We start from the raw sequence: 18,256 nt of genomic DNA on the forward strand, positions 1-18,256 counted from the left end.
CCCCATTGATATGTACTCTTTTTATGTGTTTATGGCTATGTTTTGCTTGCTTATATCCCTTTATTTGTGCCATTTTTCATATGTTTTCATACTTGTTTCCTTGTACTTGTTGACAAATAATAAATAAATAAATAAAATAAATAAATACCACCTCTGCTCCAGCCCCCGTCACGTGAATTCAGGAGCCTGCAACCAGCTCGCACATACTAGTGGACGCAGCGGCCTACAGTCGCGTGATCTATATTTTTGGATCTTCCCTGATGGCTTCCCACCAAGCAAAGTCAATAGGGAATCTGGTGAGAAAGATTGCATATGATTTAGGGAGGTGTGTCTCCCCCACTCCCCCGTTTTCTTAACTCACGTACACATTGCACCCTCCTTCCCCTTTCATTCCCGCATGCTCCATACGGTCAGGCGCAAGTAACCAAGGTCATTCGCTGAGTTCAAAACATTAAAAAGTTTATTGTTGCTACCAATACAAAAGAATCTGGTCAACTAATGGTCAAAAATAAATTGGTGCTAGATAAGGATCAATGGAATTTATTGGGGGGCGGGGGGATTGGGTATCTTATGGTTGTGCAATGACTCAAAACTGATGACATGTTTGACTTCACCTTCCTGTTCATCCTGCTCATTTACACATACCCTCTTTCCACAACTTCCCCATTGCCTGCCCTTTCTCCAGCTTCCCTGTGATCGCACACACTCACATTCCCCACACCATCTTTCCATAGTCCCCTGAACCAACACATGCAATATCAATAGTTAGCAATAGTTAGACTTATATACCGCTTCATAGGGCTTTCAGCCCTCTCTAAGCGGTTTACAGAGTCAGCATATTGCCCCCAACAACAATCCGGGTCCTCATTTTACCCACCTCGGAAGGATGGAAGGCTGAGTCAACCCTGAGCCGGTGAGATTTGAACAGCCGAACTGCTGAACTGCAGTCAGCTGAAGTAGCCTGCAGTGCTGTATTTAACCACGGCGCCACCTCAGCTCTATGCACCTGCCTGCACCCCACACCCTCTTTCTTTGGCCTTCTTGTGCCCCCAACACATGATGCATGCACACTCTACACCCATATGGGCTGTATCAGGTCTTTCAGGGCCTCCCACCACCCCACCCCCAGTGGCACCTGCTAACTCCTAACCTGGGACTTGTTAAGCTTTACACATAATAACTTGCATATCTTGGGTTACAACAATAACTAGGTCTGGATTGCTGTCGCTAAATGATGTGGTCATGTGAGGTTGTGCTTTATGATTGTATCTGTTAGTGACAGCCATCCTGATCCAGATTGCAGTCATAATTTGAGGACTACCTATTTTGAATGAAATATATTATTTTGATTCGTAAAGTTTGGCATTTTTGGATTGCAGCAGTACCCTTTGCCCTCCAAAATCTCACGTTTCCTGATGTTTTTCAACCTGGAATTCATCCCAAGGAAACTTGGTCTCTAGACCATTCATATTTTCCCGGTAGAGCTGGTAGAAAGCAGCACTCTGCTCTTCAGTAAAGTGAGTTTTCCAGTCTCCAGAAATGCCTGCAAGGGAAGGGAAGGAAAAGGGTGAGGCACTCTGTGTTTTACTGCACCAATGTTTGGAGATTCCTTGAACTGTAGATTTTCTCAAAGCTTTTTTTTTTTTTTTTTACCTTTCCTGATGAAAGTGCTGGTCTTTTGATCCATCAAATCTTCAGGAACCAGGGTGTAATTTACCATCTTGTTGTTCTTCATCACTCTAAAGGAAGCATTTTCCACCACTGAGTCAACCATAGTAGGATCCAAATTCTTGCCTAGGAATTCACAGATGCGAAGAACACTGCCACGTAGATCCTAAAGGTAGAAGATCGTGAGGAAAATCAAGATCTCTTAAGTCAAGACCTCAAGGCAAAATGACTCCTGGATTGGAGTGAGACAACAAAGAATGAAAATGAAATGGGTGGGTGGGTGAGTGGATGGATGGAAAGACAGACAAGAGATAGGAAGAGGGAGAAAGAAATGAGAGAGAGAGAGAGAAGGAGGGAGGGAGGGAAGGAGGGAGATATGGATGGACGGATAGACAGACAGACAGAAGAGAGGAAGAGGGGCAGAGAGAGAGAGAGATGATAAAGAATAGAGATAGATAGATAGATAGATAGATAGATAGATAGATAGATAGATAGAGAGATAGACAGACAGACAGACAGACAGACAGACAGACAGACAGATACTATAGGTAAGTAGGTAGATAGGTAGGTAGGTAGGTAGGTACATACTGTAGATAGATAGGTAGGTAGGTAGGTAGGTAGGTAGGTAGGTAGGTACTGTAGATAGATAGATAGATAGATAGATAGATAGATAGATAGATAGATAGATAGATAGATAGATAGATAGATAGATAGATAGATAGATAGATAGATAGATAGATAGATAGATAGATAGATAGATAGACAAATAGACAGACAGACAGACAGACAGACATCTACCTTTAGCAATTCATCATAGACCAGAAGGAGAAACTTTTTCTCATTTTTGTAGGCCAACCAACTTTTGACATGATCAAACCAGGTGCCAAAGAGAACTGGGGTAAGCAAATAAAAAGGAAAACATTTTTTTGTAACTGCATAGATTTTAATATAGTAAGCAAAATAATCCTGAAGTTGGAAACCTATATGCATTTACTTAATAGTGAATTCCACTGATCCCAGCAAAACTAGTTTCTAAGCAAATGTTCATAGCAAAAGGGTACTGCACCTCCAGATGTTTTGGATTATAATCCCCACAGTGCCTTTCCACAGGCCATGCTGGCTAGGTAACAAGGAACCAAAATCCAAGACATTTGGGGGAAGGACCATGAGGCCCACACATGTCTGACAAGTGATCTATTAACTTTGTCACCAAAAAACACCATCTCATCCAAAGGGAAGAATGCTAAGGAAACAGCAAGGAGCCAAGAGTTCACCTGACAGAATCCATTTGTTATCATCTAACAGACAAAGCAGATTGTTAGTGCAGGGTTGACATCCACAGACATTTGACACACAAGGGAATTCTGCAAAGGGCTGGAATTTTGCTTCATCAGAGGACATAATTTAATTGGTTCCAGGTCAAACAAAACATGACCCAAGTGAACAGAGAAAGAAGCAATCAGGTTTATCAGTTGCATTTTATACATGCCAGAGGTCAACGCTGTGAGTTGTGAGGCAGTTAAAAGCGGGTCAATTGTATGACCAAAAAAAAAATAGCATAAGCAACTCGTGTTTCATTATATAAAGAATGAAGGCAGCAAAGGGGTTATAATGAAGGGGCTAAGATTGATGGATGACTAAGATGTTGGTGGTTAAGGATGAATCTAAGGAGAATCTCAGAGTAAGAGTATAATACAAAATGGGTAGAACACTGAAGGCTAAAGCTGAAATGGCATATTTCTTTCTGGATCTGGGGTTGATTTCTTTTTATAGCATTTTTAAACCATTAATTCATTTTAGGACTCAGATTATTAGAATGTCTAAGACTCAGACTATAGATTATTTCTTGTGTATTTCCTACCTCAAAATAGCATCATCAATTCTGAGTTATTTTTGTTTGGTGGTAACTTCAGGGGTTCAAGATTAACCTGGGATCTTGGTTGTCCATCCAAAATAGACTTGCTCAGATACCACCAGCAACAGCATTTAGACTTATATGCCACTTCACAGTGCTTTACAGCTCTCTCTAAGTGGTATACAGAGTCATCCTATTTCCCCCCAACAATCTGGGTCCTCATTTTACTGACCTTGGAAGGATGGAAGTCAACCTTGAGCTGCTCAGGATCGAACTCCTGGAGTGAGCAATGAGTTAGCCTGCACTACTGCATTCTAACCACTGCACCACCATGGCTCATAAGATAGTAAAAAGTTGGCTTTTCCAGCAAGCTTACTTGCAAAAGTTTACTCTTAACTAAACTCTCCAAAAGTTTACTCTTAAAATAGTAAAAAGTTGGCTTTTCCAGCAAGCTTACTTGCAAAAGTTTACTCTTAACTAAACTCTCCAAAAGTTTACTCTTAAAATAGTAAAAAGTTGGCTTTTCCAGCAAGCCGGCCTGGCCTGAGAATAAAATAAATGATTAATTTAATTGTTAATTTTAATCTATTTTTTAAATTTTTTATTGTTAATATTAATTGGGTTTGTTTTGGGATACTTTATTTAATTTCCTTTTTAACTTTTGTAATATGTGGTGGTTTTTTATGTTGTACGCCGCCCTGAGTCCTTTGGGAGAAGGGCGGCATATAAATCCAATAAACAAACAAACAAACAAACAAACAAACAGTACATGTGAAAGGGAAAGATGGATCATCAAGAATAATAAAAGGAGGAAGACTGCAGTCAAGGAGGAACTTCTGACACTGACTCTTTCTACTAGGGATTCTACTGCCTTAAGTGAATAAATCATGAATAAATTTCCACCTCTACCCACATACTTTTTCCTGCTGAAAACAGCTCAATGAATTCTCCAAAATCCTCCCTGTACTCCAGAAATGAAGCCATCTTGCTATAATGGTAGAGCGATACACAGACATCCTTGGGGTCACGGACAGTGTAAATAGCCTGGAAGAGATCGTTTCCAAGTGTTGGAATGGCTTTATCTCAATGGTTCTTCCCACAGTCCTTTCCCAAAGCGCAATTTGTTGAGGCCAAGAGGAAATGTCAACTTCTCTTACCAGTTATCACAATGCCCCATCTCTGACTGCTGGCTGATTTCTTAGCAGTGACCAATGGAAGCACACTTTCTAATACACAAGGTAATTAATATTCATCCATCACTTTAATTCATAATGGGTTTTCTTTGGTTTTGACATAGTGTGTTAGCCATCATGGTTGTAAACTATAATTATAATTGTGCCTTACTGAAGACACAATTGAATTCACAAATGAAGGCAAATATACCTGTCCCGGGATAATGTGGTAGGATGCAATCTGGGTCGGTCACCGGGACCACAGGTTTTAGCCTTTCGAAATCTTGAACTCCTGCTGGAGCCCATCCTCAGGGAATTTCGCTCTGTGTAGACATTGTGGTTCAAAGAGGTTCCCTGAGGGAATGATGGAGGGAAGATAGAAAGTTGGAGGGGGGCGGAAGAAAGAGGTGTATGGAGAGTGGAAGAGGTATATTGGGTTTCTATTTTGGGGGGTATTGTTGACAAGAGGAATTGCTGTGATTATTGTTTAATGTTGTATGGCCCCGGCTATGCACAGTATATATGTGAGTGTATGAAAATGAAAAATGGAAAATAAAAACATTTTAATAAGAAAAAAAGAAGTTCCCTGAGAATGGGCTCCAACATTGATTGATTGATTTGATTGATTGATTTCATTTATATGCCGCCCTTTTCCCCGAAGGGGACTCAGGGCGGCTCACAATTCAATCAGGGAAGGAGGTACAGACAGGGGGATAAAAAAGACGAGACATAACAATACAAAATTTAAAAACACACAACAACCATACCATTGAGAAGGGGGGCAAAAACTCTTTAGCCCCAGGCCTGTCAAAACAGCCAGGTTTTAAGGGCTTTGCGGAAGGCCTGGAGGGTGGTGAGGGTTCGAACCTCCACGGGGAGCTCGTTCCAAAGGGTCGGAGCAACATGAATGTAAAAGCTAAACTTCTGGTCCTGGTGACTAATTCAGATTGGATCCTACAACTGAATTCATTGTTAAACAGTCCATGGCTTGTATAATGAATCAATATTTCCTTTATATATGCACGCCCGCTAGATATACGGACAAATGGAATCACCTTAGCTTGCGAAGAGAAGAACTTTTCTGGAAAGATTGTTGCAGGCAAATGAGAGGTAATGAGCCGAGGGTCAGGCCGGTTCTCCAAGTACTGCATTGCTGTCTTGTGTTCAATCCAGGGCACCCGTTCCCAACAAGGAACTGACTGTGAGAATGTGGGATCTCCATTGCTATAGATCAAAGTAAGAATTTCTTGCATCCAAGTTGTTCCTGAAAACAAGACAAGAAGATTCTATACTTCAACTTTACCTTGAATCTGCAGGGTGTCACTGAAGGAATTTACCAAAGCTTTTTGTAGCAGCTGTGGAAGAAATCCCCAGGTTTAGGATCTGAAATGATCCTGTGGAACCACCATACTTACAAGGAGTAGCACTAAGCAAACAAAATCCTGGGTATTATTTCAGTATTTTGGGTTTCCCCACTTGCATGCACTTCCATTAACTTGGTCACTAGTTTTGATTGACAAAAAAATTTGGAAGGATGGACAGACAAACAGTCAGAGGACGCAATATACTTAGTGTTTAAGTGCCTATTTTTCTTTCTGTCTGATAGCTTTAAGACAACCCCCTTCACCAACGGACAGAACTGCAAATAGTACCGACATACACCCAAAATTAAATTTTCCAACAAGGCATTTGTGCTTATAAGATTTTCATTTCACACACTTCAAACACTGTTAGTTTTGGTATTTTTTTCTGGAAAACATTCTAGCTATTATAATTTTATTTGTCCACACACCACTTCTAAAGATGAAATGGTGCCTTGGCATATACTCTAGACTGGAGAACAGTGAGTCAAAGCAAACCATGAAAGTATAAATTAATATATTTTCTTCACCCCAAAATTGCAGGGAAGCAGCGGATAGGCACTTGTGTGGCTCACCGGATTTGGGGTACGTAATGTTGAAGACATCACTATCCCGCACTTCAAAACTCTTGTGAGCGTAGCAAACACTCTCTTCGCTATGCACGATGCTGGGAAAAGTCACTCCTCCATACTGAATAGACTCGACAATCCGTTTGGTCATCATGTTTCTGTGGAAGGAGGAAAGAGAGAGATACAAAGGAAGTAAAAACAGAAGCCCAAATTTCAACTCCTTTCAACTCTCTGTCCCTGGAAAGGGGGGAGCCCTCTTGGTGGAATTCACAGGAAAGAGGAATAATGCAGTTCCGAAGTTTTCCTTCTCACCTCTTCAAAATCTACCGTTAGCCTCCCGGCTTCTCCAACTCCACCAAACCTATTTTCCTCTCCTCCTTGCCTTCCAGCCTCCTTTCGTGCCACTCCTCTTTGTGGCACAGGCTGTGCAGAACAAAAAACAAACAAAAAAACACCTGGCTTCTATTGACAGAAATTCATAAAAAGAGACTTTGTTCTTTGCAAAGAGAAGAGAGCCAGCACAATGAAATTAAGGTCACACATGTATATATTCAGAGTTTTCCCTGCCTTCCACACATGCACACACACAGAGAGAGAAAAGCAATAAGTGAAGTCCAGACTCAGAAGAAATATGCACTGCTACCATCTTTTTATAACATTATTCTACATGTTTTCCCACTGATGCAATTACTGGAAAAAAATGTTGTTATTGTTTTGTTCCCCAACCCTGGAATGGAAAACAAGGCATTCAACAGTCTTGGCCTGTTGAAACAAGGCTCCATTACCAAACTCTGCTTTTCAAAAGAATCCAATCATCTGACTCACCCCCCCCCTTTCTGTTTTAATTATCTGGTAACTACTAGAGGGCCCAGGATTCCGTGTTGTAGCTCACCTTTCAGATGGAGAGTTTTCCTCCATTCAAGGATCCTCTGGTGTTCATTAATAGGGGGGAAAGGGCCAACTGCAGCCCTCCAGATGCTGTTGGGCAAGTCCCATAATCTCCTCCACACATACAAACCAGACGTGGTATTCAGCAGGTTCCGACCAGTTCTGGAGAACCGGTAGCAGAAATTTTGAGTTGTTTGGAGAACCGGTAAATACCACCTCAGACTGGCCCCACACCCATCTATTCTCTGCCTCCTGAGTCCCAGCTGATCGGGAGGAAATGGGGACTTTACAGTATCCTTCCCCTGCCACGCTTACCAAGCCGCACCCACCAAGCCACACCATGCCCACCACTCTGCGCCCACAGAACCAGTAGTAAAAAAAAATTGAGTCCCACCACTGATACACACTAAGGCCAATGGAAACTGGAATTCAGCATCATTCAGAAAGCTGAGTGTGGTCAGTCTCCAATTTAAAGAAGTACCATCTTTTCTTCTGAAAAGAGGGCCATTAACAAACATAACCTATAGAAATTCAACAGATGAAGCTTTGAGAATATCTCAAACAGATATTCTTTTCTCATCACAGCCAAAATCTCTGCTATCAGGATCTGGATCTAAATTATTGATCCATCTACATTCCTATGGGCCATCAGTTAACTCACGCAAGTATTCTATAAACATAAAAGCCAAATGTTCAGCTCCCATCCACCACCATCAAGGTTGTCAAACAAACCCATTGTAAATCTGTGTTCTGTTTTTTGAATGACGGTAGAAAGAGGGAGATATCTAAGAGCTGATCTTTTGAGAAGATGTTAAAGGCATAGGTTCTATGCCAAGTAAATATGTTGGCAAGCTGAATCTAACCTGCTGGAAACTTCTTCCTTCCAGAAAATCCAGACCTCCTGTTTCTCTCTACTTCTCAGTTGTAACTTGTAAAGTGCCAACAAATCATTGCAGATTAAATCAGAATTGGAAGACATTGTGCATCCTCAGCTGAAGCATCTCATCATAGTTCAGCTGGCCACCAACCAAGGTGGTAGATTCTACAACCAAGCATTTTTTACGATGAGGACATTCTTTCTCCCATTTAACTCAAATCTGCTTCCCTGCATTTTGCTCACAGTTCCTGACTTCTTCTGTAGAACAGAGAACTTGACTTTTCCATCTTGGTCATCACTGGGCTATTTTTACCCTTCTTTATGGCTCCTAAAAGCTGCAGGGATGTGATGCTAAGGCAGTGAAAGTCCAGATGGGTCAAAAAAAAAAGAAAAGCTGGCCTCTTTAGGAAGATGCTGCTTGTCTGTTGGGTTTGCGGTGGCCTGTGAACCACAGGAAGCCCACGTATGTTCTGTGACCTTGAAATTGTGGTTATATATCTCACCTTCTGCTTCTTTATGTTCTCCTCTGTAGGATCAGTGTTAGAACTTCTTTTGAGGTCATTTTTAGTTACCAATTCCCACTCCCTTCTGGTAATTGTCCAGTTTATGAGAACCCTTCATAAAGGATGGGGCACTTGAGCAACACTGAGTACAGCAATTACTTCTCATGATCTGATCAGTGTTTTTGGTGATGTAATCTAATTGCAATAACTTTATTAGCAGCCACACTGCATTATTACAGGGCTCCTGTTTAGCTTTCAACCTACTAAGATGCCCAAATCCTTTTCCTTTGTATAGCAGCCAAACCTGTTTTCCCTCTTCAGTACTTCTGCCTTTTTTTTTTTATAAAACCTAAATACACGACTTTTTTTTTCCATTTTCCTACAAATATCCTTGATTTATACATGCAGTAAAATGCAGCTGGGAGTGAACTGGTAGACTAATGAGAGAGTTAAAAAAAAACACAACCTCCCCTCTTCACTCCACAGGGGTTTTATGATTAGTTTGGTTTGGTTTGGTTTAGTTTCTTGTTAATGCCTCTCAATTAAAGTTTCCTTCCAGTAAAATTCTAGCAGGTCCATCTAGAGCCATTCTCTGGATCGGCTAATATGATTCCATGCAGTGAGTGTATCTTGTTTGGGAATAGCGCAAACAGAAGCCTGTCTACTAACCAGTGAATCCTCATAGCTCCTTTATGCAACATTTCAAAGAAGTTACCCAGGATTAATAGCAACATTTTAGAAAGAGTATATGAAAATCTGAAGCAATGGCATGGACCTATAAAGAACGGGATGTCTATATACTACTAAACCTGCCTGTTTGTAACCTTCAGTAAGCCGAAATAGTGCAAAGGTTTTTAAATCAAGGTGTCTCAAATCCATTAAAGAATGCATATAAAATCCAGAAGCCATGTGATTGAAATTTAAAAGATCTTCAGAGGAGTTGTATTTGCAAAACTGTGGGTCATTACATTGCAATGGTCAGTTGAAGATTTCTGACACTCTCTGCCAGCTCCGTATAAGCAAAGTAACTGGGGAAGCCAGCAGGAAATCAGAAGTCACTCCCGCTCCCATTACTTGTGTTTGGGTGTGTGTGTGTGTACATGGCAATTCTATTTTTTCTGTTTAGGTAAGGAAAAGGATGTCATGGATCGTCTTACTACAGGTCTGTCAAACTCCCAGCCCATGGGCCGGATGCATCACGCCATGGCCGCAGCCACACCCAGTTCAGTGAATGGGGGGAAAAGTCCCGATACATCACATGACAACACCATGGTGACGGGAGTTTGACACCCCTAATAGCTACCTAAAAATATAAGAAATGTTAAGCTTTGAAGAGTTATTTGGAGAGGATATTCCTGGTCTTCACAGCCTGGTGAGGCTTGTATGATTTCCAAGCTGCGGATAAGAAATCCTTGTGATTTCTACACTGTTTGGCCAGCTTAAGGCGAGTAATCTTCCCCAGCCAATCATTTTCCATATTGTAGGGAATGTAAGAGTTCCATATGACTGAATCTTTGCTAACAAGAATGTTTAGAATTGGCCTCATCATATTTATCCTAGACATTTAGACCACAGAGTAACAAAGCAGGTTTCACACATACCTCAAAGTGTCAACAAAGAGGCACATGGACACTAAAAGATACTTACATATGAACCAGATATGATTAGAGCAGGTAGCATTACTACATCAATCCAAATAGCTAGCTTCTATTTGCCTTGGTTTAGGCCAGTGGTCACCACCTGGTGGTCTGTGGACCACTGCTGGTCCGCAAGAAAAATTTGGTGGTCCACAGAAAAAATATTTGCATTTTTTATATTGCACAAACTCAGGCGTCCTCAAACTACGGCCCCTGGTCTGGATATGTGCAATTAACGCTTGTGTTGCTGCAGAGTCTCCCCCTTCAGAGTCTTTTTGTGTGGGTCAGAGGAGGGCAGAAATTCTGACGGGGTCTGCTTCAGCCGCCTGGCGCGGGGCTTTGGGCGAAGGCAGGAGGGAAGTGTCACTAATAGCCAAGGTGGCGCAGTGGTTAAATGCAGCACTGCAGGCTACTGCTAGATCAGCAGTTCAGCGGTTCAAATCCCACCGGCTCAGGGTTGACTCAGCCTTCCATCCTTCCGAGGTGGGTAAAATGAGGACCCAGATTGTTGGGGGCAATATGCTGACTCTCTGTAAACCGCTTAGAGAGGGCTGAAAGCCCTATGAAGCGGTATGTAAGTCTACTGCTATTGGTGGTGAAGAGCCGGAGGGCCTTGTTCCAGTGGGACTGTATCATGGTCTGGAACTGGCTAACCATCTCATCCAGCTGAGATTCCAGGTGCTGGTACCTAGCCTTGCACTCCCACAGGCCTTCCCTCTGCTTGCAAAATCTATGCTCATAGTCCTCAGTTAGGTGCTTCTGCTAAGCTTCCTTCTTGGTCAGATCCAATTTGAACTGAGCCAGCTTTTTTGCAAATTCTTTCTCATGGTGGCTGTTTAGCTCCAACAACTGCTTCCTATTGGGGCCCTAAGGAGCTCAGGGAGGGGGGGGAGGCTGGGAGGGGAGGAGCGAGTAGAGTCCGGCGAGGTGCCCCTCGACTTGAGTGATATCAAGTTGGCCACACCCAGTCACATGATCACCTAGCCATGCCCTCCCCAGCCAGTATTAGGTAATCATATTGGTGGTCCCTGGGATTTAAAATTATGAATGTAGTGGTCCTTGAGGTCCAAAAGGTTGAGGATTCTTGGTTTAAGCAACAAGCTAAGTCATTATGTAACTAGTTTGGGTTGACTTAGCCCAGTGGGTGCACTCAGAAATTACAGTTTATACATCATGGCTTACAAACTCCATAATGGTTTAAACAATTAACTCTGATTGAAAATCATTTTGGTCTCTCCTGCTTAAAAGTAAATAAAGTGAGAATTTGGTCACACTTGCCTGAAGAAATCAATTCCACCACCACAAGGCTGGAATATGTAGACATTCAACAGGTGAATTTGCTTCTTTCTTATCTTCCCCCTTTCCGGACAGGAAATGTTGGACAGCCTGGAATTCTGTATTATCGGACAGCTCTAAAAACGGAGTGATCCTACCGGGGGGAAAGCCTTATTTCCACTCCACCCTTACTTATCCGTAATTCCCAATAAATCTGACTTTCGGCTTCTATTAAGATATCTGCTGCTGTCTTAAATGCCTGGGAGGGGGGGTCGTCCCTGCCTCCCCCACGCAACAAACCCCAAGTCCCCTTTTAGTTTTGAACTCCAGACAGACGTCTGTTCTCCAAAGAAAATCCGATTTTTCTGGCACGGCTTTTTCCCAACCCGCCTTTGCAGTCTCTCACTAATAAACCCCGCTCCCTCCCCCCAGACCGCCGCGAAGCCGAAATCGGTAGCCCTCCGCCCTTCCTTTTTCATAACCTACTAAATTTCACTTCATTCCCATCGGACTCTGGCGTCCTGATTTTGCGATAACCAATCCAGGGATTCTGGGCGGGACTTCCCTTCGCATACGTTACTCAAGCTTTGCCTCCTAACCGGGGACCTCTTTTTTTTTTTTAAGGTGGCGAACTCCTCTTAGAGACGTCCTGCTCAATACTTGACCGACGGAAGGCATCCGATGGCCAGACGGTCCAAAGGTCAGCAAAGAGGTTGCCCCACCCGCTCCGTCAAAAGATTAATCTGATGGGGCGAAGTCTGGAAAGGAGATTAGAATAGAATGGAATAGAATAGAATAGAATAATTAGAAGGGGACCTTGGAGGTCTTCTAGTCCAACCTCCTGCCTAGGCAGGAAACCCTATACTGTTTCAGACAAATGGCTATCCAACATCTTCTTAAAGACTTCCAGTGTTGGGGCATTCACAACTTCTGGAGGCAAATCGTTCCACTGATTAATTGTTCTAACTGTCAGGAAATTTCTCCTCAGTTCTAAGTTGCTTCTCTCCTTGATTAGTTTCCACCCATTGCTTCTTATTCAGGTGCCTTGGAGAATAGCTTGATTCCCTCTCCTTTGTGGCAGCCCCTGAGATATTGGAACACTGCTATCATGTCTCCCCTAGTCCTTCTTTCTATTAAACTAGACATACCCAGTTCCTGCAACCGTTCTTCATATGTTTTAGCCTCCAGTCCCCTAATCATCTTTGTTGCTCTTCTCTGCACTCTTTCTGGAGTCTCCACATCTTTTTTACAACCCTGGACACCAAAACTGAATGCAGTATTCCAAGTGTGGCCTTACCAATCTCAGGATCTTTTTTCAAGAGGCAACTGAACTTTCTGGTTTTACTTTGAAGACATTTGGTTTCTCATCCAAGAAGCTTCTTCAACTCTTCAGAAACAAAATGTCTTCAAAGAAAAACCAGAAACTCCATGACCTAGATGACTGAGAATCTCCATAGATTTTGGGAGTAAAACTTTTTCCACAAGATGTGAAACTCCTCCAGCGCTCCATCCTTCTATGTCCAACAGCTGCCACTTGATTTATAGGACTTTTAACATGCATCCATAATGGTGTGTAACAACCTCAAAAGCCTGGAAATTCCTAAATCATAGCTTCTTGAACAAGCCGTATTAGCTTGCTCCACACATTTACTTATTAAATTTGTGAGGTGTGAAGCTAGTTTGCCTCCAGGTGCACCCTTGATTGGGTGACAGCGTGAACGAAACAAACTGCTGCCAGCCAGATTACCCTGTAGACTTTCCTGCCTCTCAAAATACATGGCAACAAAAACAAAGCCCTACGCTAAATAAATATTAAATTTCTTTGCCACCCATCTGTCTACCAACCAACTCTTGGTGACTTTATAACATTTAACATATGATCTTTATGACAACAGCCCATATTTGGCTTTACTTATTGTTCTGAGCCGCGAAACCTAGCCACAGTAGTTGGATTTGCACAAAAGCTTTACCATAACCACGAATGTGTAAATTGATTGGCTGTATTCTTGCAGCACAGCCAAATGAAATCAAGTAGCATCACAACCGAACGTGGCATACAGAAGGGGAAGCGAACTGAAATGGTTAGCATAAGCTTTATAAATTTGATGACTTCAGCTTGCAAAATGGGATTTCAACCTTGGCAATCTTTTAGTTAGTTCATCAAAACAAACTTTGTCTATTCTAATCTGGACATTGCAACATTTCAGCCAATCTGTGGCAATGGTGTCATTGCCACGAGAACAATGCAGCATAGTTACTTAATCTCTGAGGCTAAATGAGGGGGTATCTTATAAAAGCCCCAATGTGAAAAACCACAAATGAAAGACACTTCTTAGGCCCTAACAAGCCCACAAACCTATTTTGGGCAACACGATACAGGTGCTGTTGTTTTACCTGTCTTCAGTCACCCTCCTTTAAAATCCTATTATGGAAAAGAAGGAGTTGCACAAATGTGTGCAGGCCATCTGTTCAGAGGTTTTCACATGGAAAATTGTAGGGGTTTTTATCCGCAATTGCCTGCCCCAAATGAAATCATACCTCACCAGCAGAAAACATTACATTTTGTCAAATTAAATTCCACAGCTTGGAAGAGAAAACTAAGATGTAATGATGTTTTCATTAGAGCAGCTGTAGGCAAAACTAAGATGTTGGACTATAACTTCCATTATCCAAAGGAGCATGAGCAAAGAATATGATAGACGTTGCTATAGTCCCATTCTTTGAGGAGTGTTATAGGTTCCCCGTATTATAACGAGTTTAGGACTGAGGAAACCCTGATTCAAATTTCCATTTAGCTCATGGATAAAATTGGGATATGTCAAGCACAAAAGGGCAGATCCATATGTGAAGGTCCAATTAAACTGATGTATTACTACTCATGCCAACCACAGGGATCTTCTCAATTAACCTTTAACACCTACTACGAGTTAGATAAGGGTCAATGCAATTTAGGGAGTTGGACTTAGTAACATGCAAAAAAGATGAATAGGGGATTGGAGGCTAAAACATACAAAGAATGGTTGCAGGAATTGGGTATGTCCAGTTTAGTGATAAGAAGGAGTAGGGGCGACATTATAGCAGTTTCAATAAAGTTTCACAAAGAAGAGGGGGGTCAATCTATTCTTCAAAGTACCTGAAGGCAGAACAAGAAGCAATGGATGGAATCTAATCGAGGAGAGAAGCAACCTAGAACTAAAGGTAAATTTCCTAACAGTGAGAACAATTAACCAGTGGAACAGCTTGTCTTCAGACGTTGTGAGGCTTTTGAGAAGAGACCGGATAATCACTTGACTAGAAAGGTATAGGATCCCCTGCTTGAGTAGGGGGTTGGACTAGAAGACCTCCAAGGTCTCTTTGAACTCTGTATTCTGCTTGTGGTTAGAATTTCTAGTTTGGTTCCTCTTAACTCCACCCCCAGGTTCTGCCAGTCCTTCTCATACACGGTAGTTCCAACTTCTAGGTTACAACCGTAATGAAGTCTGCCCATTATAATACAGAACAGAACAGAACAACAGAGTTGGAAGGGAACTTGGAGCTCTTCTAATCCAACCCTCTGCTTAGGCAGGAAACCCTATACCAATGATCGATAACCTTTTTGTCGTTGGGTGCCAAAAATGTAAGTGCGTGCACGCAAAAGCGCATGGGTGTGCCGGCAACCCATAATGCAAAGCACCCCCCCACGTGGACATGTGTGCATAACCCACCATGCTCCCCCCCCCCCACGCACTGCTCGCCTCCAAGCTGAGCTTGGTATTTCCTGGGGAGGGGGCTGAGGGAGGCCATTTTCTCCCTCCCAAGGCTTTAGGAGAGCCTCTGGAGCCTGGGGAGGGTGAAAAATGGGTCCAATGGGACAACCAGAAGTTCAGAAATGATCCATTTCCAGCTTCCAGAGGGCTTCTGGGGGCCCTGGGGAGGCTGTTTTCATCCTCCCCAGGCTCCGGAGGCTTTCCTGAAGCTTGGGGAGGACGAAAACTAGCTGGCTGACATGTGCATGTGCACTGGAGCTGATGGCTGCCATGCCAGCAGATATGGTTCCACATGCCATCTGTGGCATGCATGCCATAGGTTCACCATCACAGCCCTATACCATTTCAGACAAATGGTTGTCCAATCTCTTCTTCAAAACCTCCAGTGTTGGGGCACCCACAACTTCTGGAGGCAAGTCGTTCCACTGATTAATTGTTCTCAGTGAGTCATAGTGGTTGTAAAACAGGTCACTCATGTGACCCACGTGAATTTATAGTGTTCCTTGTGGTGGTCAATTGACAATTTGACCATCATAAAGCAAGGCCACGTGATCATGAGATGTGGCAAACAGTCATAAATGCAGCTGTGTTGCTGAGTGCCCAAAGTGCAGTCATGTGACCACAGGGGGACAAACCTATCCAGGCTATAAGCCTCCTTTTTCAGATATAAGGCTATAGGTTGAGGACTACCTATAAAGGCTTTGGAGGGGCAAGAAGGGAGAGACCAGTCGTAGTTTTTCTGTCCTTCAAAAATGCCTGATTATAAGAGCCAAGGTGGCGCAGTGGTTAAATGCAGCACTGCAGGCTACTGCTAGATCAGCAGTTCAGCGGTTCAAATGTCACCGGCTCAGGTTTGACTCAGCCTTCCATCCTTCCAAGGTGGGTAAAATGAGGACCCAGATTGTTGGGGGCAATATGCTGACTCTCTGTAAACCGCTTAGAGAGGGCTGAAAGCCCTATGAAGCGGTATATAAGTCTAAGTCTACTGCTATTGTTTCAAAGTCTTTAGATTAGCGGTGTCCAACTTCAGCAACTTTTAAAACTTGTGGGCTTCAACTCCCAGAATTCCACACCAGCCATAGGCAGGACATCCTGGCTGGGGAATTCTGGGTAATGAAGTCCACAAGTCTTAAAAGTTCCCAAGGTTGGACACCTCTGCTTTACATGATGCAATTCACACACTACGCACCATTGGCCCCTAAATCTGTTAGCCCTCCAGAATCTTCATGGAATGAACATACAGTATCTTATGTTTTCTTGCCTCATCAATGGGAATATTAATCTTCCAGAGAACCTGCATTTGATCTCCCATGAGGGTGATGTTCTCATGTCCAGGTCTTTCATTCTCTGAAAGAAATAGACTGCAAGTGATTTTGTTTTTTTCATTGAATTTCTAAGCTGGTTGATTCCAGAAGGCCCCGGAACAGTGTTTCTCAACCATGCAACTTGAAGATGTGTGGACTTCGACTCCCAGAATTCCCCAGCCAACTGGCTACAGTGGGGAATTCTATGAGTTGAAATCCACACATCTTCAAGGTGCCAAGGTTGAGAAACTCTGTCCTAGAATGATACATGGGAGATCTTCTGGACTAAATCCAACTTTTATTTCAGAAGTCCTTGGATCAGTTTCAACCTACCTCATGGGAAGCTTGCAATGAGTTGGAACTCAGCCATGACAAGCAAGACGTCCAAATGAATCAAATTAGGGATGACAGCCATGGCTTTTTACATTAATTCAATTGTTTGGATTCACGCAACCCATTGAACTGTAAATTAACCACTAACCATAAAGGGTAACAAATATTGAGCCACAAACTAGACAATCCCATTAGCCTACTATCAGTGTTTCTCAAACCTTGGCAACTTGAAGATGTCTGGACTTCAACTCCCAGAATTCCCCAGCCAGTGAATGCTGGCTGGGGAATTCTGGGATTTGAAGTCCGGACATCTTCAAGTTGCCAAGGTTGAGAAACACTGGCCTACTATGCTCTGTGCACTCATCCAGAGACTCTTTTGAACTCCATGGGGAAAAGGGAAGATACAGGTTAAATAAATAAGCATGTAGACTGATCTAGGATCCATACTTTTAAAGCGTGATTTCTGGTACTATTAATTCAAATCACCCTTTGTTGTTGCTTAGCTGCATTTTGAAGATGACAAAATACAGGTAATCCTCAACTTACGACAACTGAGCCCAAAGTTTCTTTGTTGGGTGAGTTTTGCCCCATTTTATGACTTTTCTTAGTAAACCACTGGTTACTAAGTGACTCTGGTTTTTCCATTGATTTTGCTTGTGAGAAGGTCACAAAAGTTGATGATCTTGGGACACAGAAACTGTCATAAGTATGAGTCAGTTGCCAAGCATCTGAATTTTGGTCATATGATCATGGGGATGCTGCAAAGATTGTAACTGTGAAAAATGGTCATAAGTCACATTTTTCAGTGCTATTGTAACTTGGAACGGTCACTAAATGAACTATTGTTAAGTCGAGAACTATCTATAACATCTCTTTTGCACTCACGCTATAGCTTCATTAAGTATGGCAATTATAAATCCACAAAAAAGAAGATTCATTTTATTGATTTGGAACAGAATACACCCCTAAGCAAATATATCAATTTTAAGGCATAATAAAAAGACAGGATAGTTTGCAATCAGTAACTGAGATTTTAGGCACAAAAAGAATGCAAGTATGTCCTAACCA

The 18,256-nt window shown here is 42.4% G+C and overlaps 1 protein-coding gene across 1 annotated transcript; it reads right to left on the reverse strand.

The window, feature by feature from the left end:
• Positions 1 to 1,005: 1,005 nt before the first annotated feature.
• LOC106538457 (sulfotransferase 2B1) lies at positions 1,006 to 7,058 on the reverse strand. The gene is made up of 7 exons (XM_087713921.1): positions 6,938 to 7,058; positions 6,632 to 6,783; positions 5,751 to 5,959; positions 4,441 to 4,567; positions 2,467 to 2,561; positions 1,654 to 1,834; positions 1,006 to 1,543 (listed from the first exon to the last, which is right to left on the reverse strand). Exons 2-7 carry the CDS (start codon positions 6,777 to 6,779, stop codon positions 1,404 to 1,406), a joined length of 900 nt encoding a protein of 299 aa, XP_087570047.1. The 5' UTR covers positions 6,780 to 6,783; positions 6,938 to 7,058; the 3' UTR covers positions 1,006 to 1,403.
• Between the last annotated feature and the right edge of the window lie 11,198 nt (positions 7,059 to 18,256).

Source organism: Thamnophis sirtalis, unplaced genomic scaffold (genome assembly GCF_051295495.1).
Source record: "Thamnophis sirtalis isolate CommonGarterSnake01/CBP01778 unplaced genomic scaffold, rThaSir2_p1.2 scaffold_4, whole genome shotgun sequence".
NCBI lineage: Eukaryota > Metazoa > Chordata > Lepidosauria > Squamata > Natricidae > Thamnophis > Thamnophis sirtalis.